The sequence below is a fragment of the Typha latifolia genome, chromosome 2, assembly GCF_019914945.1.
Source record: "Typha latifolia isolate L0001 chromosome 2, TyphaL0001v2, whole genome shotgun sequence".
In the NCBI taxonomy this organism is placed as follows: Eukaryota; Viridiplantae; Streptophyta; class Magnoliopsida; order Poales; family Typhaceae; genus Typha; species Typha latifolia.
In genome coordinates this window covers 5406158-5434070 of record NC_133087.1, presented here as the reverse complement: position 1 = coordinate 5434070, position 27913 = coordinate 5406158, and the positions used below count along the sequence as shown (strand labels likewise).

Here is a 27913-nt window from a genome sequence, read left to right as displayed (position 1 = left end):
TTCTTCAATTTCCTTAAAAATGCAGGACAAACTTCACGTTTTAAGCATATAAATTGCCATTTTTTTCTTTGGAAGCTTTCCTGGATGAAAACGAAGTAATCTTTGGATAAATTGGATCCGTCGGCTACCGGGTTACTAAATTCGCACCCGATAACTCGGATCCGCGGATTAACGGATCCAACCCAAACCTCGAACTCTTCTCTTACACCTTCCTTCTACCAACGCAAACAACGGACTCAACTTCCCATCGAACTCGGTGAAACCAAACCCCACGGTGGTGGCGCGCATGAAGTGCCCCTCCGTCGCATGCCTATGGCCGGGGGCGGCTCCGCCGCACCACGTCACCGCATCCGCCGTTATACCTCACCATCCCGCTGCCCTCTACACTGGGGGATCCGACGGCTCCATTATCTGGTGGGACCTCTCCTCCTCCGAGATTCGCCCCGTTGCTATCCTATGCGGTCATGCCGCTGCCATCTCTGGCCTTGCCGTCGTCGGTGGCGCTTCTGCCTCCTCTATTGTCAGTGTCTGCACCGCTGGCGTCCTCTGCGCCTGGAGCTCCGGTGCCGGCCGTTGCCGCCGCCGGAGGAAGCTACCATCTTGGGTAGGAATACCCACCCATTTGTCGAGTCTCCCTTCGTCACTGCGCCACGTGTGTCTGGTGTGTAGCTCAGCAGCGGCGGACGGCGACGATTTTGGGAAGAGGTCTCCGAGGTGCGCCGTGGTCATCATTGACTCTTATAGCCTTAACGTGGTGAAGACCGCGTTCCATGGGATCCTATCAATTGGTCCCCCGAAGGCTTTGGTGGTGGTCGCCGCGTCGGAGGAGGCAGAGAGGAAGACAAAAGATGCGATCTTGGTTGATGGGCATGGGCGGATACAGGTTATGGACGTTTCGGAATCTGATCAAGATGGCCAAGATGGGATCTTTTCTAACAGTAGCTCGTCTTTCCCTCCTATTGGGGAGAATTCAGGCGAAGGGGTTCGGGCCGTGGCGGTTTCTGCGGATGGGAAGCTCCTGGTGCTTGTTTCGGAGTCTAGGTGTTTGTTTAAACGTGTATCTGATGGAATTACTGTTGGTGAGATCTCTTTGGTTGGCAGTTCACTTTGTGAAGCGGAGTCTATGTCGAAGGATCGGCTCATTGGTGGCTTTTTCCTTCAAGGTAGTGAGCTGGGAACTGGAAATTCAGATGATAGCACAGTAAGGATAGTTGCTTTCTGGAGTACTAATGGCGCAGGGATAGTGTATAGAATTTCGGCCTCTTGTACTATATTTGAATTTGAGCCTCTATGTGAGATTCCAGCAATGACTTCCATGCCAGAAGGGAAAGCAGACATTCGTTTTTGCCAGTTGAACAGTGATCTCGTTCGTGTGGACTCGCACTGCTTTGCAATTGGGGAGTCATTGTTGTGGAAACCTTATGTGTCCAGATGGGTTGTTCCAAAATTGGAATCAAATGTGTTTGACAGCTTGGGCAGTCCTCCTTTGAGCACGCTCCTTGCAGAAGGGGGTTTGCCAGGTGAAGAATATAGGACATGGCCCTCTTGCTGTGTTAATGAGGCAAAAGAGGTAAACAAGAAATGCCCAGTAGATTTTGATGAGTTACATGTTGAACCAGAGAACAGCTATTTGGCAATGAGCAAAAGGATTGTATCATCTTCGATGGTACTTTCTGAAGATTTTTATGCTCCATATGCTGTAGTTTGCGGCTTCTACAGTGGTGAAATAGAAGTAATTCAGTTTATGAATGTATTCCCTGAAGCGAAATCTCGTAGCGAAGGCACTTATCCACACATTTTTGAACGATTCTTTCCAGGACACACAGGTGCAATTCTTTGCTTGGCAGCACATCGCATGCATGCACGTGCAGAAGAACAAAGGTTCAGTCGAGCACTGATATCAGGAAGCCTGGATTGTACTATCCGTATATGGGATCTGGACACAGGCAGTCTTCTATCAGTGATGCACCATCATGTAGCTCCAGTTAGGCAGATTATACTGCCACCACCTTGGACACACTGTCCATGGAATGACTGTTTTCTCTCTGTAGGGGATGATGACTGTGTGGCCCTTGTTTCCCTTCATACAATGCGGGTGGAGAGAATGTTTCCTGGGCATCCTAGTTATCCATTGATGGTAGCTTGGGACAGCAAGAAAGGGTACATAGCCTGTTTGTGCAGAAGTCCCCATTCTTCAGATGATACTGTTAGTGTTTTATACCTTTGGGATGTCAAAACAGGTGCTCGAGAACGGATTATTCGGGGAACGGCTTCTCTCTCAATGTTCGACCATTTCTGTAGGGGAATAAGCAAAAATGCTATTACAGGTAGTATTTTGGGAGGCACTACTTCAGCGTCATCATTGCTTCTTCCTTTAATAAGTGACAAAAGCTTTTCACAATTTCATTCAACAGAGAGCAAGAAGGAAATAAACATGTCATCTGCAGCTGGCAATTCTCATAGAGGTAAGGATAACCTCCAGTTGAGTGCTTCGCTAGCACAGAGCAGTAAGGGGAAGGTACCAGAGATAGGTGTCCAAGAGGTTCAGAATGATATGTTAGGGAATAATGCTGCTAAGGATGCCTCTTCTGAGAGGATTCATCAGAAGAAAAAACTTCCTGTGAAATGTTCTTGCCCATTTCCTGGCATTGCAAGTTTGAGATTTGACCTTTCAGCTCTTATGTTTCCACCTGCCATGCTGAACTGTGACAAGCAGGTGAAGGCTCATGTTTCTGATCATGGATCTAAAGGAGCTACTTTTCAAGATGGAACTCTGAATGATAGCTCTGATGTCCAACCAATTGATAGTCCTTCTAAAACATCACTTGAAGGACGTTTGCTTCGGTTCAGCTTATGTTTTTTACATTTATGGGATGTTGATCATGAGCTTGACAAATTACTCGTAGATGAGATGGATATTTGCAAGCCAGAAGGCTTTTGTATAGCTCCTGGTGTGCCAGGAGATAGAGGCTCAATTACATTGATGTTTCCTGGTATGCAGGCTACTCTCGAGGTAGGTTTTTTGCTAACTGTAGCTTCACTTGTTATATGAATGGTACTTGCAAAATTTCTTAGATACACTTTATCTTTCAGCTTTGGAAGTCCTCATCAGAATTCTGTGCAATGAGATCCCTGACTATAGTTTCTCTTGCCCAACATATGATCAGTTTATCGCATTCCTGTTCGACTGCTAGCAGGTAAAGTCTCCTTATTTTTCTACTCCACAGATACTATTCCAGATTAGATCAGATAAGTTTTATATGATGATTCATATACTATATTATTGGCAGACCTTTAGTCAAAGACCTTGTAGTTTGCCAAGAATTATTCAAGTTGTCTTAGTCACTAATTTTGAGCTGGCCTAATATTTTCTCTTTTAATTGTGAAATTTTAGCTCACAATTTCAAGTGCATATTTTCTGAGCATAGTTAGTTCCTGTAAATGTACCTTGTTGAGCAAATTTTGGTGCCACAAGGACATTTGACTCCTGTAGTCAATGTTGTATTCTTCCTTAACGGTGAGGTTGAGGACTGTCTTATTGCTTAGTAGAACAAGGGTGGTCGCTGACTCTGCAGATTCTTTATAACATGACATCGCACCCATTGCTATATCTTTTCAGTATGTTAAGTGGTATATTTGGAGTTCTAATTTGTCTTGATGGACAAAGAGATGGATCAGGTCAAAACAATTTACTGATGTTGCTGATATATTGGTTTTATTAACTTGCATCCTTCTTGCAAATGTTCTAGCATCAGTTACATGCTCTAGTACTATTGGTACTATCGTAATTTCGACTTTCTACTGAGCTATAGTCCTTTTCAGCACTTAGTTTGAAATTGTTGCTATGGATAAAAATGATTATTAGTTAGACAAACTATGAATATGTACTTTCTGTTTTTTACGTTCATGCGTTTAATGAGCGCAAATTTTTGCTATTGCATTGTATCGCGCTAGTGAAGTTGCAGATTTACTATATCTCATCCATTCCTTGCTCTCTGCCTTGAGGTAATTATTACATGCAACAGTTAATGGGATATCATCAGGTAATGATCTGTTGATACTACAACCATTTCGTGCTTTGGAGTTAGTTAACTAGAAGTCTGCAAAATGAATTATGATATATGGACTTTTCTTTGCTTCACTTATTGCTAATGGAATGTGACATGAACTTACTGTTCCACTACTGATGACCGTAAATATGTAAAATTGATAATATAGTGTACAATCATAACTTGCACCATTTTATTTCACAATTTCAGGAAAAAAGGTTACTGTTTAATAATTTGGATATTGCTCACCTCATGTTTGCTTTTTCACAGTGCCCTGGCAGCATTTTACACACGGAAATTTGCAGAGAAAGTTCCAGATATAAAGCCTCCTTTACTCCAGGTTGCATCATGTGCTTATTGTTTGGCATATTTTCCATATGTGTACTAGTGAATCTAGTATGTGCCATGGTCTATATTCTGTATCTTATTATCATTGACTGTTACAAACTTAGTTTCTTGTGGGTGTAGTAAAATTAAATGTAGGAAAAAATATTTTATTTTGAAAAAGATCTGTGAATAGATAAGAGTCATCTTATCCATTACTGATGCCTGCAATACATAAAATTGGTGTTTGACTGTTTAATCATAACTTGCACCATTTGCATCATAACTGTTAAATATATCTTTAAATGAATGAGTCAAATGATTTGTCTAAATGCCACTTTACATTTGCATCTGATGATTTAGCTGAGTTATGTAATCTTTAACCTAAAAACATTTCTTCAACATAAGATATGAATGGGGTGGTTTTGGTTAGTTATATATCACAATGGCTGAGACAATATTTTGAAAATTATAATTTTTTGGGAAATGAAGTCAATAGCCAAATTGAGAATTAGTGGTCACAACTCGTAGACGAACTTAAATCATGGCCGAAATAGCTTGAATTTAGCTACTGCCATATTGGAACAGATTTACTTCTTAAGTATCGTTCACTGTTTAGGCTACAGTTCTGCGCAACTGTTTTTATCTATCATGTACTGTGAGATGAGTACATGTGAGTACTAGTTCAAGTAACAAAATCTACCTGGAAAACACAGATACTCCTGGACTAAAACTTTGACGTGGATGTCCATAATCTCTCATGTCTTTGATATCCCACATTTCAAATATAGTAGTATATTTTATTGAGTTTGATAATATTTGTGGATGTAGCTTCTTCTGTATGGATTCACTAGTTGTGATAATGAAAGTATTTGTGTCCTACCATGTCAACAGCTTTTGGTGAGCTTCTGGCAGCATCCTTGTGAACATGTGCGCATGGCTGCTCGTTCTTTGTTCCATTGTGCAGCTCCTCGTGCTGTTCCGCGTCCCCTTTGTGGTCAGAAAATCAAATCATCTGGTTCTTCTTCAACTCCCTCCTATCATGTAGAGAATTTTTTCTCAAATATGCATAATGCATCTCTAACTAGCAAGTCTGAAATGAAGAATGGAAGTATTGATAGAGATGAATGTGCACCATCTGGTATTTCTTCATGGTTGGAATCATTTGAGATTCAGGAATGGGTATCTTGGATTAGAGGAACAAGTCAGGATGCGGTGGCCTCCAATATAATTGTTGCAGCAGCTTTAGTTGTTTGGTATCCTAGCATTGTTGATGATATGGTTGCAAGTCTGGTTGTTAATCAACTAATCAAGTTAGTTATGTCCATGAATGATCGGTACAGTTCAACTGCCGCAGAGCTACTAGCAGAGGGAATGGAGAGCAGTTGGAAAGCATGCTTAGGTACTGAAGTCCCTCGTCTCATTGGGGATGTACTTTTTCAAATTGAATGCTTAAGTAGCACACCTACTGGCAATGGAATACATAATCAGGCAGTGGCTGTTACTATCCGAGAGGCTTTGATTGGGATCCTTCTACCAAACTTAGCTGTGGCTGATATAATGGGATATTTTGGTATAGTAGAAAGGCAAATTTGGGCTACTTCCTCTGATTCTCCTGTTCATCTGATATCGCTAAAAACTCTTATTAGAGTAGTCCGTGGCTCTCCAAAGCACTTGGCTCCATATCTTGATAAGGTTTGTATCACTACTTGCTTAAAGCAATGAATAAAGATGTTTTATTGGCATTAATCTTGTATAGTTGTAGCTATATTCTCATTTATTGCTTTCTAACTTCCATCTTGTATTTGACTCCATCTCTCCTTTTCTCTCCCATTCTCCATTTTCCTCCTAAAAGTTCTATCCAAATGGGAGAAAATCATTCTCCTAAATTTCTCCTCTTCTCTCCTATTCCTTCTATCCAAACATGGTTTAAGAGTGTCCCTCAATGAACCACCTGACAGATCCATAAGAATAATTTGTACCTCTCATTGTGGAGTCATTGAGCAACTTGTTGATTTCTTGGCTAGCAATTTGTCAACTAGGATTTGACATGCTGAGATTTTTTTTTTTCTCTATCCAATGTGTATGGTTCTGCATGTAATCTGCACAAACACAGATTTGTGACCAGATAATTGCATAGCTACAACCTTCCGACTTACTTCATAGGTAGGAGATGCGTATGTAAGTTGTTGAATGCATTGTTGTATTATAGTATTGTAACATTCTAATGGGAGTCTGAGTATTGGATGTAGTACTTCATTTCGTTGAAGACTTTGTATTCTTTTTTCTGAAAGTAAACATTGTCAAAGAAAAATAAATTATTTATCCTACTTGATGGGCCATATCTCTTATGACGAGTATATTTTTGCAGGCAGTAAGTTATGTTTTACAGACTATGGATCCTAGCAATCTGGTCATGCGTAAGGCTTGCCTTAGCAGCTCTATCATTGCTTTAAGAGAAATTGCACGTGCATTTCCGATGGTTTCTATCAATAAATCTTTTACACGGTTGGCTGTTGGAGATGCAATTGGAGATATTCAAAGTAGTACCATTCGAGTATACGACATAGAAAGGTATGTGGTTTAAAAGTTGTCCTTCTTGGGCAAATGTTGATTAACATATTTGGTCTTTCAAATCATATTAGCCACACTGATCATCTTTATGGGTACAATATCAAATAAAGCTACCTCAGCTTGTAATGAACTAATTATCGTCATTAGGTAGCTACTAACATTAAATTATCAGTTAAATAACAAAACAGAATTTAGCTTATTCAATGATTGTGTGGAAGTGTCTAATATAGGCAATGCTAATATAGTACTTATAACTTTTAGAGGTCCATTAAGTATTGGATTCTGATGTGGCTTGCTTATCTATCTCTACACTCTATATATCTCAACTGGTGATTAGATTTGCATTTGCAAATTGTGGACCACGTCTAATTTTAGATGAACCTGGGAGTGTTGCCATTTAGATACATCCTCTCCACTGACCAAGTGGCTTCTTTTTCTTTTTCCATCACTGGTTTTCTATTGCCTGAAATTGCATTTTCTCCATTTCAATTTAAAGATGGTTTAAGTTTAGATTCTTCTCCAACTTACTGATATTCTTGAGGACCAAAACCAGTAACTATCTGAATAACCAAAGAAATACCAGCTAAAGGACCGAAACCCCACCGGTAGCTAAGATCCTTGGGATTGCATAATCTACTAATTGCTGGTTAAGTCTAAAGACATAGGTTGTTTGGGTGAAAGTTATAAGATTATTAGAGCTTCTTGTATCAGAATTTCTAACAATGCATTTTTTATTGTTGATTGTATTTTGCTAAAAGTTTAAGATCATCTGTTTCTTATTTAAACTTTTTAGATGATTGCCATGCATGACACGTCTATGAATTTCTGAGACTTGATAGTATATGAGGGCATTATATGGAACCAGATGGAGAAGTTCTTCACAGATATCAGATGCTGATCCTTATTGTAGTTGATCTTTCTGATGCTCATGCATTATTTTCAATTTCAACCTGGCAACTATTCTTTGCTATTTTGATTTCTCTGCTGATAGTACAGTGCATTTTCTGTAGTGTGACAAAAATAAGGATTTTGGATGCAAGTGGACCACCAGGTCTGCCAAGTTTACTTGAAGGAGCATCAAGTACCAAAATTACTATTATCATTTCAGCTTTGAGTTTTTCCCCAGATGGAGAGGTGTGCTAAACCGCTCTTTACATTGTACAAAACTTATAACTAGTAATTCAATTTTACTTTATGATTCAATAACCAAAATTCTAGATTTGTCACGCATCAACTTTACAGCTGGTTTGTTATTCTTTCAGTAACTATTGCCCATGTAGTTGTTATCCAAATTGGATTTCTGGCATCCATATCTTGTCATATAAATTCCATATTAATTTAGCTTTGGGAGTTTTATTAAGATATACCACTTACATAGTTACATGTTTATGATTTTATTGTATTCTGGCTACTCTAATCACTTCTTCTAATTCCTAGCTATCGATTAATATTCCTTTTTCTCTCTTCCATGCTTCAAATATCTCACTATATTATATTTTCTGCATATTGCAGTAAACCATGATGTCAATTCACAGTATTGCAGAAGGCTACTATATGTTTTGCTATTGACTAGGCTCCATCTGGATGTTACGGAAAGAAAACTCAATAGATCATCTAGCTATATTTTAGAACAACTATAAGTGCAAGTGTGATTTTAATTTAGGTCTACACCAGCATGTGTGTGTATATATATATATATATATATATATATATGTCCTTTTTATATTTTCTTCCTACCAGATTCACTAGTTGTATTAGAATATTCTGTCTTTTTTGATAGACATGTGAACTGCAACATCGCTTTTTTTGAAATATGATGTAGGACAATGTCTTGATTGCAGATTTGAGAAGAACAAGTAAAGAAATAATCAAACTCGAAGAATTCACCAATTAGGGTGTCGAAATCTACCGACGTTGGAATCCACCACACTTAATATGTGAAATTTTTTAAAATATTCGTTAAGTAATAAAAGAGGATTACAAGTCTTTATATAAGCAAACAAAGTAAAAGACAAAATACGAGAATAGCCCTAGAAGGCTAGTCAAAACTCTCTTTAAACCAAAGGGCTACGGATGCAGCCCTCTTGTGCCTACGAGAATAAACGTGACGAATAGTGTTCACACCAACTCTCATGGGGTGAAAGAAACTCGATCCAGTCGAGTGGGGGTGTGAACGGCTTTGATAGTACTTCAAGATGTCAGGGTCAAGTTGCTGTAACTCCTCACGAGTAATCTACGTACAATCAGACTATGGTCGACCGTGCCATCGAACAAGAAAACGATGAACCCCTTCTTTTACAGTAAATGTTATTTGATCATCTAAAATAGCATTTATCTTTTCTTGTGATGTAGATAGGAAAAAAGAAATGTATGTGGTATATTAAGTATGTCTGAAGAGTAGTGGATGTAGCATATGGTTCAGTGAGGATGTTTATAGGCGGTTGGTAGGCTGCTAAATCCTCAATATTAAAAGTACAAATAATGCCGTAATTCTAGAGAATATTAATAACATAAGCATTAGTGCCTACATGTTTCAAAACTTAGAAAGATTCTGTACTACGAGCATACAACTTTCGAGCAGCATCTAAAGGGAATCATTTGGGTCTGACACAAATCATAACATAATCTCCAACATTAAACTCCTTAGCACGTGTGTGCAAGTCGGCATGTATTTATGCTGACGATTACTTGTCTCAATTCACTTAGTGATCTTTTGATGCAAAGAATGAACATGTACAAATGCTTCGACTGACTCAGAGATTTTAGCATGAGATGACGTGGGCAACAGATCTAAAGGTTTGCCTGCTTTAAAATCATGAATAACTTCAAATGGACTTATGCCCTATAAACCTATTGATGAAGTTATTATATGCAAATTGGGCTATAGGAAAAATATCATCCAAGTTTTTGTTATGATTACCCACGACACATCACAAAAGATTTTCAAGATTGCGGTTAACGACCTCGTTTGACTATTAGTTTTGAGGCTTATAGGCTATAGAGAATTTCAATTTTGTGCCAACTATATGCCATAAAGTTATCCAAAAATAACTTATAAAGCGAACATCTCGGTCGGATACAATAATTTTAGAAGACCATATAACTTGACTATATGAGCAAAAATATAATTTTGCCATATGTGATGCATCAAAGGTTTTAGCACAAGGAATGAAATGGGCTATCTTACAGAAACAATTCAAAACCACGAAGATCGAACCATCTTTTTTGAGGGTGCGAGGTAATCCCAAGACAAAATTCATACTTATGTTCTGCCATAAGTGATCAAACACAGGTAACAGGGTGTAAAGTCTAGTGTTTGTTTTCTGTGATTTACTAATTGATAAGTCCTATATTGACTAACTACTGTTTCTACGTCACGCTTAAGACTTGGCCTATAGAATTGATGCTCAACTTCTTCAATGGTCTTATCAAATCTAAAATGGCCCGATAGACCACCAACATGGATCTCCCAAACTAGGAAGTCACGTACAAATATACGGGAAACACAGAGCTTGTAGTTTGGATCATTCAACAAAGTGAGAACGATTTCTCCAAAGTCTGGGCAAGTCATATGGTCCTTCATTTTGTCAAATCTAGTGACTTTGATGCTAATGGCAGAAAGAAGGTTTAACTCGTCGGCTAAGCGCATCAGTCGCCTTATTCTTAACCCCAACTCTATGTTTAAGTACAAAAATATACTGTAAAAACTCAATTCAACAAGCATGTCTCTAATTTAGTTTCTTTTGAGAATTTAGGAAATAAAGAGCTTCGTGGTAGAAAAAAAGCACAAATTCATGTGGGAGTAAATAATGACGCCAATAGCGCGAAGCTTAAATAACCGCATAGAATATCGTAAGTGGAGTACTTTTATTTGGCCTCATTTAGTTTCTCGCTGAAATAGACAATAGGATGGCATTCCAGGCTAAGAACACCGCCAATCACGATGCTTGAGGCATCACATTCCACCTCGAAGATTTTAGAAAAGTCAGGAAGACGCATTACATACGCTATTATCATTTTCCTCTTAATTTCTTCAAAAGCCTTATTTGATGACTTACTCCAATGAAAATACCCTTTCTTCATGCAGTGATTGTGAACATGATAGTGTTAAACCCTCGAATTAAGTGTCGATAAAAAGTAGCGAGGCCATGAAAGCTATGAACATCATGAATGTTTCGTGGTTCCGGCCAATCAATAATTCCCTTAATATTTTCAGGGTCGGTGTGGATTTCTTCAGAAGTAATCACAAACCCTAAGAAGATGACTTGATACATAGGAAAAGAACACTTCTTTCTATTGCCATAGAGTTGAACAACACGAAGTGCTAGACAGACTTGACACAAATAGTTCAAATAAAGCCTTTTTGATCGACTATAAATCAAAATGTCAAATAGACCAAAAAAAATTTCTCATGAATGGTCGAAGCACTTGTGTCATAATACGTATGAAAGTGCTTGGGGCATTAAATAGTCCGAAAGGCATCATCAACCATTCATACAATCCGTCTTTTGTCTTAAAAGTGGTATTCTATTCATCATCTGGGCGAATTCCAATTTGATGATAACCACTTTTAAAATCAATCTTAGAGAAAATTGAAGCTCTCGCCATCATGTTAAGCATGTCATCAAGCCGCAGAATAGGAAAACAATATTTTGTCGTTATTCTATTGATGACTCGACTATCGATAGATATACGCCAAGACCCATCCTTCTTTGGCGTGAGCAAGGCAGTAACAGCACAAGGGCTTAGGCTCTCGTGGATGAAATCTTTTATAAGAAGTTCATTCACTTGACGTTGTAGTTCAACATATTCTTTGGGGCTCATTTGATAGTGTGGCAAGTTTAGGAGAGAAGTCTCGAGGACCAAGTCAATTGCATGTTGAATATCGTGCAAATGAGGCAATTGATCCGGCAGATCATCCAGTAACACATCTTGAAACTCATTTAGTATGGGAGTAGCTTCTTCGGATGATTAAATGAGGGTAGTGCTCCCAACTTCACGGGCTACTAAGGCAAACATAACAGAGCCTTAGTTTATTTCCTTTTCAAATTCTTTGAAATTTATTATGTGCGAACCCTTTTTACTAGGAGCATGTTTCTTGTTATCTTTGTTAATTATTTTAGGATACATAGGATTTATCTTAAATCTTTTTGCCTTCAAAAGTGAAGGAGCATGAGTTGGAACATCCAAAAATGCTAATATTATGATCAAATAATCAAGAGCGGCCCAAAATAATATGCTTTATATCTATTGGCACAATATCACACATGTCTTCCTTATAAGAAAGGAATGTGATAGGAATTAGGCATCTCTTATTTATAGCGATTGAGGAATTATGACCCAAGATACCATATAAGAGTTCGGATGAGATGTGAATTTTAATGCTAAGCGAGATACAACGCTAGAAGAGAAGGCATTAATACAGCTTTCATTGTCAATAATCACCTTACAATCTTTGGTCCCATATTTAATGTAAGTGTGGAATATTATATTCCTTCGCCAATTATTGATCTCCCAGGGTTGCGTTAAAGTGCAACGAACGACACTAATAGTATGATTTTCATATCCATGATCATCGTCACTATCTTGGACGTTATCAGGGTCAGATTTATAAACTCATTCGTTGAACTTGTCTCCCTCGATTGTCTCATCCTGTTCCCCAAGGTAAAGGGCTTTTCAAAGATAGTTTGAGGCTACGCAACCAACCTCTCTACATTTGTAACATCGATGAGGGTCATTGACAGGAGCAGTTTCATGTGGGAGCCCTTTTCCTTTGTCAGGTTGGACAAGTGCGACAGTTTAGGTAGTTTTGGCAAGTACTATTGTTGCTAGAGCTTTTATGCCAGCAGGTGCGTAATTGAGAAGTGTGCGCCCAATTGGTCGCCTAGGCAAATATTGCCTACTAACCATCTAGAATACTCTCTCCGAATGTCTGTCATTAAGGCCATGTCTAAAGCGACTCAGTATCATCCTCTCATCCTCCACAACATTACAGCTCAACATGTGCTCATCAAATTAGGAGACGTAATTGCTCACAGACCTATTTCTTTATCTAAAATTATTCTATTGATCCAAAAGGTCACCAAGATACGAATGTGGCAAGTACTTTTCGTTTACATTTCATGCTAATGTATGATGGGAGGTTGATTTCACCGCACTAAAATTTACTTTGTACTTTGCCAAAACAATTTGGCTCGACCGACTAGTTTCATTTGAACAAATCTAATTTGTCGTTTTTTTTATAGATCATACCACTCAAAGAAGTGGTTCATCTCATCGAGCCAGTCAATAAACACAACAGGATCTAAACGACTGTCAAAAGTGGGGCATCAATCTTAATATTTTTAATAATTTGATCTTCGTGGTTTTGAAATTCTCTAAAGGCAGTATTACCTCTAAAACCCCTATTATTGTGAAGATCGAATGTATCATCACGATAATCTATGGGGTTCTCTTTCATGACATCTCCCATGGTGAGGATAGTATAGGGCCTGTCGATGGGTATTGACATTAAGAGTGGCACGCGTGGCATCCGTGTTGGATGCACCGATGTTACTCTTGTTCTCATGTTATTCACGATCTATCTCAATAGCCTCAAGATGGGCATTGAAGTCGTCTAATCTAGTCATAATAGTTTTAATAGACTCTTGTAAAACTCGATGAAAATCTTTTATGGTATTGGGTTCTATAACAGACTAAGATGGTGTGTTAGAGGCTACTCTACCACTATGAAGATTCATGTAATGTCTTTACTACTAAAGGGATAAATGTAATAAATAAATAATGATATGCAAACTAAGATATCATAACGAACAATAAGAGCATAATGGACAGAATAACCTACAACCACTTATAAAGTTTTCAATAAGAGCCGGTTAGACTTAGTAGAAAGTCGCAAACCAGTAGTATAAGCTCCCGAGATCGAGATGGAGACTTTAGATATGTCAAGATTTTTCCTCTAACCTAGCTAGTTCTACTGTTAATATTAATTATTTTGATTTTAATAAATGATATAAATAGGTAAGCAATAGCAGGCTCAAGCATTTGTCTCAATGAAATAGATTAACTAAGCAATATAAGTAGGTACGTAATAGCAGGCTCAATAGGATTATGATCCACACCAAAAGAAAGACAGTTGCTATTTAAAAATTAACAAATAATACTAAAGAAATGATGGATGTTACTGAATTTTGTAAGTCCATTGAAAGATGGTGATAGTGACAGTGATGGCTATAACCCGACAGCAGCGGCGATGGTGGCAGCGGCAACAATGGCAGGGGTTGCAGGGCGATGAGAGCTGAAAGGCAACAACTCCAGCGGCGGTAGGCGGCAGCAGTGGTGGTGACAGTGGCAGTGGTTGTGGCAGCAATAGCGGCAGCAGCAGGGCAACGTAGGGGCTATAGTGACGACAATAGCGGCGGGCGGCAGTGACAGCAGTGGTTGCGGCAGATGGCAGCTGCGGCAATGGTGGCAACAATGTCAACGGCAGCAGCAACGTCAATGGTAGCGGTCGTGGCGATAGTGACAATAGTAGAGGTGGTGGCGGCGGCGGTGATGAAGGCTGCAGGAGGTTGCGGCGTTGGCAATGAAGCGGTGGCGTGACCGTGAAGGTGGTGGTGCGTTGATAAGGCGATAGAGGTTAGAGGGCGTGATGGAGTGGAAGGGCCAAGCAAGATAATCGACCCTCTTGGTAGAAGGCGGCGATGTCAGTAAGGTTAGTTTGAGCTGGTGGGCTTAGTTAGCTAGTGGGCTTTGGCTTTGGAATGATGAGTTTGGTTTACGTTAATGAATTTGGGTTTAAAAGGGTTTGGTTTAGTTGATGGGTTATTGGGTGTAGGTTTTGTGTTTGATTTGGAGGGAAAGATTATCAGAATTTAGAGTTTGAAAAGCCTATTTAGGAAGTTCGGAAAAAATTAGGAAGTTACGATAAAATAGGTATTAATTCCTAAAATTATGGAAACTAATTGAGATAAATAAGGAAAAATTATCTTCTAAATCTGAATATCAAAATTTCAAAATTTTGAAATTCAAAACTAGAGATAGAAAAGGAAACAAATAAACTAAATTTCAAAATTTTGATTTTTTTTTTCAACAGAGACGTTCTCTTTTTTTTTTATCTACAACGGAAAATGATCTATTGAATAAAACTTACTTTTGATGATTTCCTAACCTTATGTGGAGATTTGGTGATGGTAATGGTTTCTTGTTTTCCTTCCCGAGGGTGATCTCTTCGTATAACTCGGATTCGGATTTTAATGTTGACGGGCGACGGATTTAGTAGCACTATGGTGTTTTTGTTGCGATTGATCTGACGAAGAAAAGATGTGGCGTGTTGGAGCATCTATAAACCGGGAAACAATTGACTATGATACCAAAGCTGATGTAAGACGTCTCGATTGTAGATTTAAGAAGAACAAGTAGGAAAATAATCAAATCTAGGGAATCCACCAACCGGGGTATCGAAATCCACCGACATTAGAATCCACCGACAAATACTCAATATGTGAAAACTCTCAAAATATTTATTAACTAATAAAAGATAATTACAAGCATTTATATAGGCAAAACAAAGTAAAAGATAAAAGACGATAATAGCCCTAGAAGTCAAAACCCTCGTTAAGCCAAAGGGCCATGAGTGTAGCCATCTTATGCCTACGAGAATAAACGTGACGAATAGTGGTGTCAACAACAAAATAACATTTTGATTCATGGAGCCTAAGGCCCATTGATTTTTGGTTAAAAGAAAATATAAAGTTGCTATTCTAATTTGTTACTCTTAAAATTGTACATATAATTTGGAGTAGTGTTACTTGATGTTTGGTTATAAACTAGAATAATAGTGTAATAATTACTTTTGGTATGACATAAAGTAGAGGTAAAGGTACAAATAAGAAGTGAAAATTGTCTCAAATACCCTTGATTTGATATATAAATCTTAATTAAATGTTCTTTTTTCTTGGAGGCATGTAATGGATACTTATATAGGATACATTGTATACTTGAGTAAGAAAAAAGATGTGGGTGAGAGAAGAGAGGAGATAGATAGAAAAATTGAGCGGGAACTTTTGGTTTATTGAATAAGATAGGTGGGCGATAGCAGAGATGCGAGATGACTTTTGAAATAATTTTAGTTAAATTAATTGTAAAATCTATAATTGGACTTATGTGTAGAATAATTTGAATAGTGTTTCTGATATAGAGTATGAATAATTTGATGTTTGGTTAAAAATATAGAATAGTGTTCCTCAATTTAGAATATGCAAAAAGATAAACATAGAACCAAATGGGGGCTAACAGTTTATTTACCTTCCTAAATAGTTAATCTAGGATGTTCATTTGGTAGACATTATAACAATGCCTCTATTGAATCAGGGGTTGGTTGCTTTCTCTGAGAATGGATTTATGATTAGATGGTGGTCGCTGGGAACTGCCTGGTGGGAGAGGCTCAGCAGAAGTCTTGTTCCTGTCCAATGCACCAAACTCATTCTTGTTCCTCCATGGGAAGGGTTTTCACCCAAGTCTTCTCGTTTGAGTATAATGGCAAATGTTTTAAGCCATGATAAATCTGCAAATTCTGAGGTACGTTCTCCTATGGAATGTTAGAATGCTTGCTTTGTTGATGTTCAGAAAGTCTTAACATGTACAATTAATAATCACGGACTGTAATATGTCAGGTTTTTTACAAGCAGCAATCGATAAGATGTCAATCGATAAACTATAGTTAGTATGTGCACCTTTGATGCTTCTTGATTGATATGTTATCAACACTTCCTTATCATTCTTCCTATGTGTCATACTTGTCCCTTTATTCTCCATCTGTTGTTTTTATTGAGTAACCATAATTTTATCTGCTATGAACTATTGCTTCTTCTTCTGAGGTCCTAAATTATTAGCTATCCTCTAATTTCATAATAAGTTTCTTATTAGAAGTCGTTATTTTCTCTAGAATGTAACTTTCTGCTACATAGTCTCTAGAAAGTCATGTGCCATCTGCAGGGCAATTGCGATCAATAGCCTTATTTTCCAGCTCTAAGGCACCTTCCATGTTTTAATCTATGCAGGATAAGAAGAGGGAACTTGAAGATGCTGATAATCTGAAAATGTTGCATAATCTTGATCTGTCTTATTGCCTTCAATGGATTGGAGGAAGGACTATTAAACTAACAAGGCATGGCCAGGAGTTGGGTATATTTCAGTTGTGATCGTCAAAGTTGGCTGAATTTGTTGATTAACTTTTTTGATGAAGCTGTGCAATAAGCTCAATAATGACAGATATAAAGTTTGAGAGCTCTGTGATTGTGATCAATGTACGAGGTAAGAGCTCCTCTTGTATGATTAGATCTGTTCAGTCACCAATGCATGGCATGACATTGTATTACAGTTTGATTAACCGAGTGGCATTTCAGGGCAACTTAGTCCATGAATATTTTGATAGTTAGTGCCTGAGTTCTCTGCATTGCCTGCTTCAGTGAAGCTGGACTACACTCACTTTCTTATAGTAGCAGCCTAGATCATCTTTCATTCCAGGAATTGCACAATTTAGTATTCCTTGTTATGATATACTAATTAAGCATCGCAATTTCACATAAGCCAACAGAATATCTCTTACTTTTCTCAGGATTAATGAGGCATTTGTATCACTAAACTTCTCAACTCCAAATAGATTAACCATAATGCATGCCTTCAACTATTCCCTGTGCCTTCAAATATAAGAACGTGAGAAGGAAGATAGATATTATAGACCTAGCAAACAATGTGAACAGCGGTTATTGAATTCTTCTCTGTTCATGACTCCTGAAACATTGCAGGCTCAATACTATTTAACCTTTTCAACTTTTCATTGCTCTCCTATTGGCCAAATTATGGTATCTGAAGAAAATGAATGATCGTCCTGTCATTCCCAGCTAAGTGAGTAAATTCAGATCTGAAAGAAATGCATTTGATTGAGGGGAGGAATTGGAGTACCAGTCAGTATATCACACAGATGGTTACGACTCTCTCGAATGTATATGATGCTTGTATTTGTTACATTCTGGACTTGCCTCTTCGCATCACATGTATGCTATGTGTATCAAAAGTAGCTTATGTATCTGCAAATTTGACAATAAAACTGCAATTTAATTGCTATTCTATGCAGGAAAATGGAGCAATCGAAGAAAGCTTAAGAAACAAAGTCTGCATGATATGCTTCACAAGAAAAGGTTGACATGCATATGGAGTAAAATTATCAAGTATTCCGGACAAAAATGGCTTCAGAAATCTCGGCTCTACAATTCATCCTACAGATTCCAAAGCCTGTGTTTCTTAAAGTAGAAGATCTACAGGAGGCTTGAGTAAACTCCATACAGGAGAAGATATTTGCTGGTGCTACTTTGGCTGTGGAGAAGCAATTCATAGAGATTTTCCACTCATCATTATATTTATTTTATATTTTTTTTCTCAGATAGAATGTAATCATATGTAACAGGTGGATGTATAGTTTTGGTTGGACGGGTTTTTTGATTAATTTTTTGATATTCGGCTCTTATGTAACAAGGTTGTGCATCTTCTTAGGAAATTGGGGAAGAACCCCTAAATAAAAAAGGTTGTGCATGTTACCAGTATAGCACGAGGCCCAATATCCTGTCCTTTTTTTTCCAAGGCATATTGAAAAAAGACGGCCATCTGGGCACAGCATCTTCTTCGAATCTATTTCAAAGACGGCTTGTTTTAGTTTTATTTTAAAAAGGACTTGTCCAAGTCCTTGAGGTTGTGATTCTATGGGCCTTAGAGGTGTTGTATGCTGGAAGTTTTGTCAAGTAAAATATTTTGTAGTGCTCCTCCTTGAAGATCCTGAGATCATCGTGTTGCTTAGTAAAGATCTGTCCTTGTTGGTCTGAGATTGGAATCTGATTTATGTGTCTTCTTCCATTAGCAAATCGATGGAAAATTTTGATATTATTATCTCCTTGCCGAAGCTAAAGGAGAGTCATATTGGAAAAACCAATTGAGAAGAACTTGGATAGAATTAGAATTAGTTGATTAATTTCTTCTTTTTTATATCCCTCGGAGAGGTATATTTATCAACCCATTGGATCTAAGAAAGGAACATGCTCTCTCTGTTCCTCGGATTTCGATAAAGGAAATTTATCTAATTCGGATGGGAATAGGATTTTTGAAAATATTTGGATTGGATTCGGATACGAATATTTATTTATTCACATATTTTTTGAATGATTTATAATTTTTAGTTTATTTATTTAAATAGTAAATAATAATATTATTAGTAATGATATGTTATATATTATTTGTAAGGATTAATTTTACTAATTTTATATGTATTTGACATGTAATAATTTTTTTTGAAACTCTTAATATTTTATGTTAATTATATCTTAATAAAATATCATAATTCAGTAAAATTTAATCTATATTCATTTAAGATCCGATTCTCTATCTGAAAATTAAAATTTATTTAATTAGAATATAGTTTTAATTTTGTTATCCATCCAATATCCATATCTAGATCCGAACAAAAAATATGAATTCAGATACTGTAATCCCGGTATATGCACCATGGTAAGTTATCATCTTGTGTGAATGAGCATAACTCAGTCGAGAAATTATCTTTTTAAGTGAGTCCTCTATTGGGCTGTAGACAATGGTGGTAAGTGAATTATTTTGTAGAAAAAAAAGAGTGTTCCAACCCCCCATAGCAAACATCCTTCTTTTCCCCTTTTTTGTCTTCCTTTTTCATGCAAATGGTCCTGTGGTACCACACCACGTCAAACTTTTACGAGACAATTACACCTCTATGACTATGATCGATGTAGTCGAAAAACATCAAATAATCATATTATTTTTATCTCTTTCTTTGTTAAAATAAAATAAAGTGATCATAGCGACGTGTTATTTTCTCTATGAAAAATATTAAACTGGCAATTATCAAACTATAGCTGAGAGGTTAAGTAATCAGAGTCTACCTAAAGAAAAATGATGAGCAATATATAGTTCAAAGATTTGGTGTAATTATCCCAGCTTTTTTAAATGCTTAAAGCTGGACGCAGTGCTGGTTAGCTGCAGTTGGAAGCGTTTACTTCTTAAACCCCATTAAATTCCATCACATGTATCGACTCACTGTTTCCATTGACTTTGATATAATTAGTCTACACATCATTAGTGTGAATTACCGACTCTAACTATTTTTAAAATGCTAATCTCCTGCTCCAGAAGACTATATCCATGCAAGCTTATGTGAAGATGGGATGGGTACTGCCATGTTCTACAAATCATGCATGATGCCATTCAAAGCCATGTGCATGGAGTTTAAGCTCCTACTGCCACAGTTGCACTATATATATATATATATATATATATATATATATATATATATATATATATATATATAAATAATATCCTTTTGACTTTATTCTTAGTTGTTTACAGTTAATTGACATATGAATGCAGCGTGGAGTACACCAAAGATGACAGAGAAAAACTTATGAAATGTCTCTCTTTTTTTGTATGATAGTTTGATGTGCTACTAACACTTAGCCATCAAGCATTCTAACTTTTCTGGATTCCAAGTCATATTCTGACTGCTGTGGGATTCCGTCGTATTCTCATCAACATTATGTTAATTAATGTATATCGATTATGGACCTTAAACACTCATAACTAGCTTTTTAATTTTTTTAAGCTTATTATTATTATTATTATTATTATTTTGCTTTCTTTTAATCAAAAGTAATTTTTATATCATTCATATAGATATCTAGACGTCAAATCTGATGAAAGAGGAAGAGAAGCAAGGCAGTTGATAAGATTATTTTACCACTCTCTTCTACAGTACTATGATATGTATATTATTATATGAGATGTCCATCCCCTTCTTACACTAGAAGATGTTTTTTTTAATTAACCTTTCACTTATTTAATATTAAACCTCTTTTATTTATACACAAGAATTAAATATTAGTCTCTTTTTTTTAAAAAAAATTGCATAACTCATTATTTTATGCTCCTTTTTCATATAAGTAAAGGGTTCCATAAAACTATGATATCCTCTAAATCCTTTTTCATACCATACTTTTATGCATGTTTTATTACGAAAAAGAAACTGTGATAAAATAACCGATCAAATCAGAGCAACTATTCAATATTAATGTCCAGTTTGATTAGTATATAAGTCTTAAACGTGAATAAAAGTTTATGCGTATCTTGATAAGAAAATAGGTGTGATAAATTTCTCAACGTCTCACCTAATATAGAAAAACGTGCATCATCTCTAAAATTATAAGAGGGTTTCTTAGGTGCAATAGAATTAATTCTTTATCAATCAATTTGATGAAGATCTAACGATTAAGATCTTTAAGGGTGTAATAGGAATGAAAGATATTACCGGTTCAGCAGGTAATTTTTTTTAGATATATAATTTTGCACATTATTTTTTAACAATTATATTATCTTAATATTTTATTAAGTAAAAGACATATATATCATTAACTGAGAGTAATGTATATATATCAAAATAAGGGTATTGATGTCTTTTATAATTAACTTGATAAAAATTTAATTACATTTTATCTTTTTGATTATTTTTTATTATTTACATATATCTCCCATTAGTTTAAGATTGATTTAAATTAAATTTTAATAGATAGAGATAGAGAATTATATTTAAATTAAAGTTTATCTCCAAATAATCAAATTTAAATTATTTAATATTAAATGATATCTCCTATAATTAAAGCATAATACGGAAGAAAAAAACAAACGCGTAAAGCGCTTCTTCCGTATCGTAAAGTTAATTGTTTATCAATCACTTTGATGAAGATCTAATGGTTAAGATTTTCAAGGGTATAACAAGAAAATTAGGAAGTTATGCACACCTAATTAATCTTCTTAACTAGTGGTTTTGGAACAGGTACCGGTTTTGTTATAAAAACTGGCTATTATAGCCATTGGATTAAGATTATAATTTTATTTTAAAGGTGCATTGAATTATTTGCCAAATTATAAAAGTTGACTATAATTTGAGAGAAAGAGAGAGAACAGTGTTTAGCTGTTATCTATAAATAAGAGAGTTAATTTGCATATAAGAAAAATAAATTGATGAAAAATAAAATAATAAAAAATTATATACCATCTAACCGAGGCCCAGAATCCATATAATGTTCTCCTGTGCATTTATTGTAAGAATATTCCAATCTATAAAGGAAGGGCTTAAAATAAATTTCACGTTTTACCACTACGTACCACCACCTTAAAAATTAGTGGCCAATAAATCAACTATACTAATAATAAATTTACCTTTTTTTGTCAGGGAATAAGTATTTATCTCCGTTCTCCTGTTGGAATCAGGGAATAGTGTGAATTATCGAGGGCCACTATCAATACAAAGACATAAAAACTCCCCTCGTAGTTCATGTCTTTTCCCATCCCCATCTATCTATCTATCTATCTATCTATCTATCTATCTATCTATCCGGCTCTCCGTATAAGCACGAATTTTGAGGCGCGGAGTCCCTCCCACGTGGTCCCCGCCAAAAGTGGGGACAACTGTCATCCCCCGCCCCCCCTTCTGACACGAGAAGCTCGAATCCCAATTTTTTAAACAAAAAAAGGACATTAAGATAACCACATTCTTTAATGCGACCTAATTAAACTAATCGTTCACTGTTTAAGATGGTATGCCTAATAGTGCCTGGCTTATTAATATATCCCCAGAGCATGAGATAAGGATGACAAAGAAGAATTCAAAGAAAGGGAGAGGAGATGGAAGAGTGCAATGTCTTAAAACTCGCAATCCAACAAAGCTAATGAATTGGTTTTTAGCGTTTTGACCAAACCGCGGTTGACTAATCTATCTTCTCCCCTCCTCACTCTCTCTCTCTCTCTCTCTCTCTCTCTCATGGAATCCATGAACACAACAGCAATAAGGTCAGAAGAGATAGAAACGTTAATATATTATTGCTCAAATAAGACAGCCACTGCTCTGTTGCGCGAACGGCTAACAAAGAAGACCAGCGCATATATTTGGAATTGAAGCATGGAGTACTCTCTTTAGCCTGATTTTTTTTTTCTTTTTTTTTTACTCTTTTATACAATGTAAAGAACAAAAACAAGGCAAACTAAAAGTGATGGGTAATTAATATATATGTGAAATGATGGAGGAGATGCTCTCTCCCACTCTTCCTCTCTCCTGATGATCACTCTATCTAAACTCTTTTTTTTCTCTCGAATAGAAGAACAGACAGAGTGGGTGGTCAACTGCCTCCGGCGGCGGCAGCCGTGTTGTTACTGTTAGCCATCCATGGCGGATTAAAGAACGGCTCTTCTAAACCGCCCTCGTAATCGAAGAAGCCCGAGAGCGCCACTTGGGTGGTGGTGGAGACTCCATTGGCTTTCTCGCCGCTGCCCATGAAGAGCAACTCGTCTTCGCCCATTACCTCCATGTCCTCCACTAATAGCATCCCCTCCTCTTCCTCCTCCTCGTCGGCCTCGTCTTCCTCCTCCCCCTCCTCCCCCTTCTGCCTCCAGGACGCGGCGAGCGGGGTAGTGGGCGAGAAACCGGCCTTTTTGGGAGGTGGGTTCTCCTCGTCTCCGCCTCCAGAGGCGTTGTCGGTGGCGGCGGTCGTGATGGTTTGGGTCGTGGGAGACTTGTTCCGAGTGCTTCCGGCGAGGGAGTTGCGGTGGGTGGGGACGGCGTGGTTGTGCTCGGCGGTGTAGGTGATTATAAACATCGCCGGATCGGCTCTGCTACGCTCTACTTGCTTTCTTGCTAAGCATCCCTTTGAGCTACTACATCTATAGTATCCCCTGCTCCATTTGCAACCAAAGTAAATTCTTTTGTTAGATTTAGATCTCTGCGCTTGTTTCTAATCTCTACTTTTATTAGAGATTAAAAAGGATTGATATTTACCTCGGGTAAGGAGAGCCCTTGATGGGTTTTTGACCATACTTGCGCCAAGCCCACATATCAGAAGAGACCCCATCCGCAGGAACATGGCACACCACCTTCTTCTGCTGGTTCTTTCTGCAAAATTTCAACCAAAAATTCGAATGTTTAACCAAATGAGTACTTCCTAAGTTGATGAATTACCCAAGAAAATTAGCAAGCATTAACTACTTACCTCCTTTTCGATCTTGGCACCTGCGGGTTTGGCTGTCGATTTTGCTGCTGCGGCTGTTGAACCAGACGCACCTTAGGCGCCGCCGCCATGGTGGTGGAGGAAGAAGAAGGCTGTTGGGTTTTGGAGAAGAAGGGCTTATAAAGCTCTTCTAATTCCTCAAGGCCGCTCTTGCTCTCCATCATTAGATTAGGAAAGCACCACCCATCTCCTCCCACCTCTGCTTCCTCCTCCTTGTGGATAGAAGAAAGAAGAGGTGGGAAAGAAGAGAAGGGATCTTTCGCCATTACCCGGTAACCACGCACCACTGCTTGTAGATCCCAGTTGTTTCCGCTATCCTCCATGGCTTGAAGAGCTCAGAGGAAAAGGGGGAGGAGTAGAGATAAGGCAGAGGCGCTGACTTTTTGTTTCGCGAGAGAGAGAGATTGGGAAAAACTACTAAAGCGGTATGAGGTTGGTGGGTAAATGGTGTGTGTGGAAGGGTGGGGGTGGGCATTGGATCCTCCTCCTAAAAAAGGGGTCACAAAGAGGGAATTATAATTTCTAAAAAAACCGTCGGGTTTTGGAAAGCGGTTTCGGGTTTCCCACTTGACTTTGGGAAAATGTCAAAGGGGCGAGAAGAGCAAAAAAGAAAAGTCTCTCTTTCTCTCTCTCTCTAGAGCCCACAAAAGGAGAGATAAATAAATAATAACGGAGTTTAGGAGGGACCGAAATGCAACTGTCCACGTTGCAGGGAAACAAAAGTGGAGACACGCTGCTGCAGCAGCAGCTGCGAAGGCAACACGTGGTGGAGTCTCGACTGGTGGATCCAAACCGAGGAACACGTGCATCCAACGTGACTGTGCTTAATGAAGAGGCCGAGTGTGGTTCTTAATTACATTAGAGAATCTTGTGTGTATTATCCTAATGTTATTAACCTCGCCACTAACTAAAGTTTGTGAGCTATTTTGAAACTCAATGCTACAGAAAGATAATTATTTTTCTATATTCTAGTTAAATGGCAAGTTCGGATTCAATCTCAGTGAGAATTTTGTTGCTATTAGCCTTCCACTCTTTTTATTAAAAAAAAAAAAGAATTTGATTCCAGAAATTTGGGATCCCAGAAATATTAATTACTAAAGTGAAATCAAAACCATTACCTATTCATATTTTGATTCTACCAAATCATATGCATCCCAACAACCCACATGTGTAGTTGTCTATACAAATCACAATTCAGAATATTGTATGAAATCAAAGATTATTTCTTTTATAAGAATTTATATATATATATATATATATATATATATTAATTTTCAATAATTCATTACTACTGCCTTGCCTAAGCTTCACAGCAATTTGTTATTAAATCTTCCATCCAGGCCATTGCTCTCCATTTTGACCCCCTCGCCCCAAAAGTTCAACTATCTTTTTGTTTCCCCCTCTTTCTTTTGATTTAGTCAAAGGTTTTCTTTTAGAATTTTGCAAATAATTTTTAAATTTATTAGTTAATTTTCGTGAGATCTTGATTTCACAACTCACTCCAATAATAATAAAGATAATTATAAATAGTTTCTTATGAAATCTTTTCTTTCTACCGGAATATAGAAACCACAAATGAATAGGAGTTCAATTGTCGTTGTCTTTATTCATAAACTATCAGATGGTTGAGAATATTTGAAGCAGCAAGATTGCTACATTTTTTTAATATTTAAATTTTAATATATATATTTATTGTTCGTCATTTTATATACTTACTTTATTATAATATATATACATTAGAAATATAATTCTAATTTTTAGATTTTATATCTATTCATAATATTTCAAATTGGATATTAAATTCCGATATTCAAATTGAATATTATATTCAAGTGTATAACAAATACATAGTGTGATATAAAGATTCCATTACAATATAATTATAGAATTTAACAAGGATGAATTAAAAAATAGAATCTATATAAATTTAGAATTGCTTGTCCAATTTTTTAATGTATCCATATTCCATATTCCATATTCAGTATGCTCGAAGTATTTTATTTGAATCTAAACCCACAGTTTGCATACTAGAATATGATCAATAAATTGAAAATAATTTAAAACCAGATGCAGTTTTCGTGCGGGGATATGGATCCCTAAATTTGTTCTTGCCAAATATTTTTATAATCTATTATATCAATGAGCAACATCCGGTGATTTGCAGCAAAAAATATTTTAGTTTTCTAATTGTCAAAAATAGATTCCCAATTATCAAATTATAATTTCGGGTATTTTTTACTAATTTAGTCTTAATAAATTTAAAAAAAACTCTCGTGTCCTAAAAAATACTATGCGTTACTCATATAATTTATACGCATCTCCTATACAAAATATGCGCTCTAGTTTTCAACAATATACGTATAAATTTTTTTAAAAAAAAGTAACTAATTACCTATATAAGTTATACACATCGCCTATACAAAGTGTATATTCTAATTTTAAATAAATGCGATGCATCACTTATATAATATATACATATTGCCTATGCAAAATATACGCTGCAATTTTCAATGATGTGCGTATCGAGATTTTAAAAAAATGGTATGCATCACCTATATAATTTATATACATCGTTTATACAAAACGTACGCTTTAATTTTTAACAATGTGTGCATCGAAATTAAACGGTTGGGTTGAGTTATAGAAAAAGTAAATTAGTTAAAAAAAATATCTCAATTTATAATTTTGATAATAGAGTGGCCTATTTCTGCCAATTAAAAAACGAAAGGGCAAATCACCTGAGCAATATCACTTATATATAGAGAGAGTATTCAATCTTTGCCTTCCTTGTGCTGGCCCTAGCTTTACTAAGGTTTAGCGCATGAGCTTTTCCCTTTCCTCTAAAAAAGATTTTCCACATCGCGTTGCCGACGAGATTTTCTCCTCCCCTACTAGCCACGAGCTAAGGGAGGGGAGCAAATCCCCATTTCCTTTTCACTTTCCCTATCTCTCTTTTCCTTCTTCTCCCCCAAAATATGTTGTTTTTGTAGCTCCATTGCCGCTCCCCATAGCTATCTATCTTATCCCTCGTCACCATTGTGCGTCGACGACACCTCCGCCTCTCCACTCCCCCGGATCGCTCCTAGCCACAGTCAAGCTAGCATACTCCCTCAATGTAGCCGCCTTCGATACTGGCTAGCTCAACTGCGGTTGCACCTTCGCCCATTGGTGCCATCGTTTTTTGCCACACCCCCCACATTTCGAATCCACTCCCAACAGCACACGGCCCTTGGCCCATACATCGCACACTCGACTACCTCCACTTTGACGAGCCCACCATTGAGGACGCTAGTGATGACAGCTGTCGCCGATGCCGTTTAGGTTTTTTTTATCTTTTTTGTCAAGCTAGATTCCGTTTGCCTTCTTTTACATTTTCTGCATATTTCTATTTTAGCCACACTTGTTATGGGTTTTCTATGCTTGTAAGAAGTTGGTTCTGTATTTTAAGGCTTTAGTTTGTTATGTAGGTTGCTCTTTTAGCTCTATTGTGATACTGATTTCGCCATAAGATGCTGAATCACTTATTTCTACGCCTTTTCTTAAGCTTCTTGATGCTCCTCCTTGTAGTGGTGCTTGAATTTGGCCATGTGAGATGCTTGTTTCTAGGATGGATTTCATATCTCCTCTTTTTTTTTTCAAGATTGCTTGGGTTATATTTAAGATTTGATAATGTATTTACTTGGTTAGTGTGCTTGTCACCCAAATGTAGGGCTTGTTAAAGGATTGTGATAAGAAGATAAAATATATATAATTTATAATTTATTCATCCTATTTTAGAAAAGATATAATCATCATTTACCAAAGTATATATATATATATATGCTATTCGTTTAT

The 27913-nt window shown here is 36.9% G+C and overlaps 2 protein-coding genes across 4 annotated transcripts; one reads left to right on the top strand and one right to left on the bottom strand.

Annotated features, from left to right (window-relative positions):
• The first annotated feature begins 235 nt into the window (after nucleotides 1–235).
• Nucleotides 236–18550, top strand: LOC140782317 (uncharacterized). 3 transcript variants are annotated; one of them, XM_073128817.1, is made up of 10 exons: nucleotides 236–3013; nucleotides 3094–3197; nucleotides 4320–4389; nucleotides 5268–6068; nucleotides 6745–6947; nucleotides 7958–8081; nucleotides 16320–16526; nucleotides 17009–17261; nucleotides 17756–18004; nucleotides 18085–18550. In XM_073128817.1, exons 1-8 carry the CDS (start codon nucleotides 287–289, stop codon nucleotides 17147–17149), a joined length of 4377 nt encoding a protein of 1458 aa, XP_072984918.1. In that variant the 5' UTR covers nucleotides 236–286; the 3' UTR covers nucleotides 17150–17261; nucleotides 17756–18004; nucleotides 18085–18550. The 3 variants fall into 3 exon arrangements, with proteins under 3 accessions (XP_072984918.1, XP_072984917.1, XP_072984919.1); XM_073128816.1 differs by lacking the exon at nucleotides 17756–18004; XM_073128818.1 differs by lacking the exons at nucleotides 16320–16526; nucleotides 17009–17261; nucleotides 17756–18004; nucleotides 18085–18550 and adding an exon at nucleotides 8460–8600.
• Nucleotides 18551–22877: 4327 nt separating this feature from the next.
• On the bottom strand, nucleotides 22878–24594 carry LOC140782231 (WRKY transcription factor 22-like). Its single transcript, XM_073128702.1, has 3 exons — nucleotides 24062–24594; nucleotides 23851–23964; nucleotides 22878–23747 (listed from the first exon to the last, which is right to left on the bottom strand). Exons 1-3 carry the CDS (start codon nucleotides 24400–24402, stop codon nucleotides 23195–23197), a joined length of 1008 nt encoding a protein of 335 aa, XP_072984803.1. The 5' UTR covers nucleotides 24403–24594; the 3' UTR covers nucleotides 22878–23194.
• Nucleotides 24595–27913: the final 3319 nt, after the last annotated feature.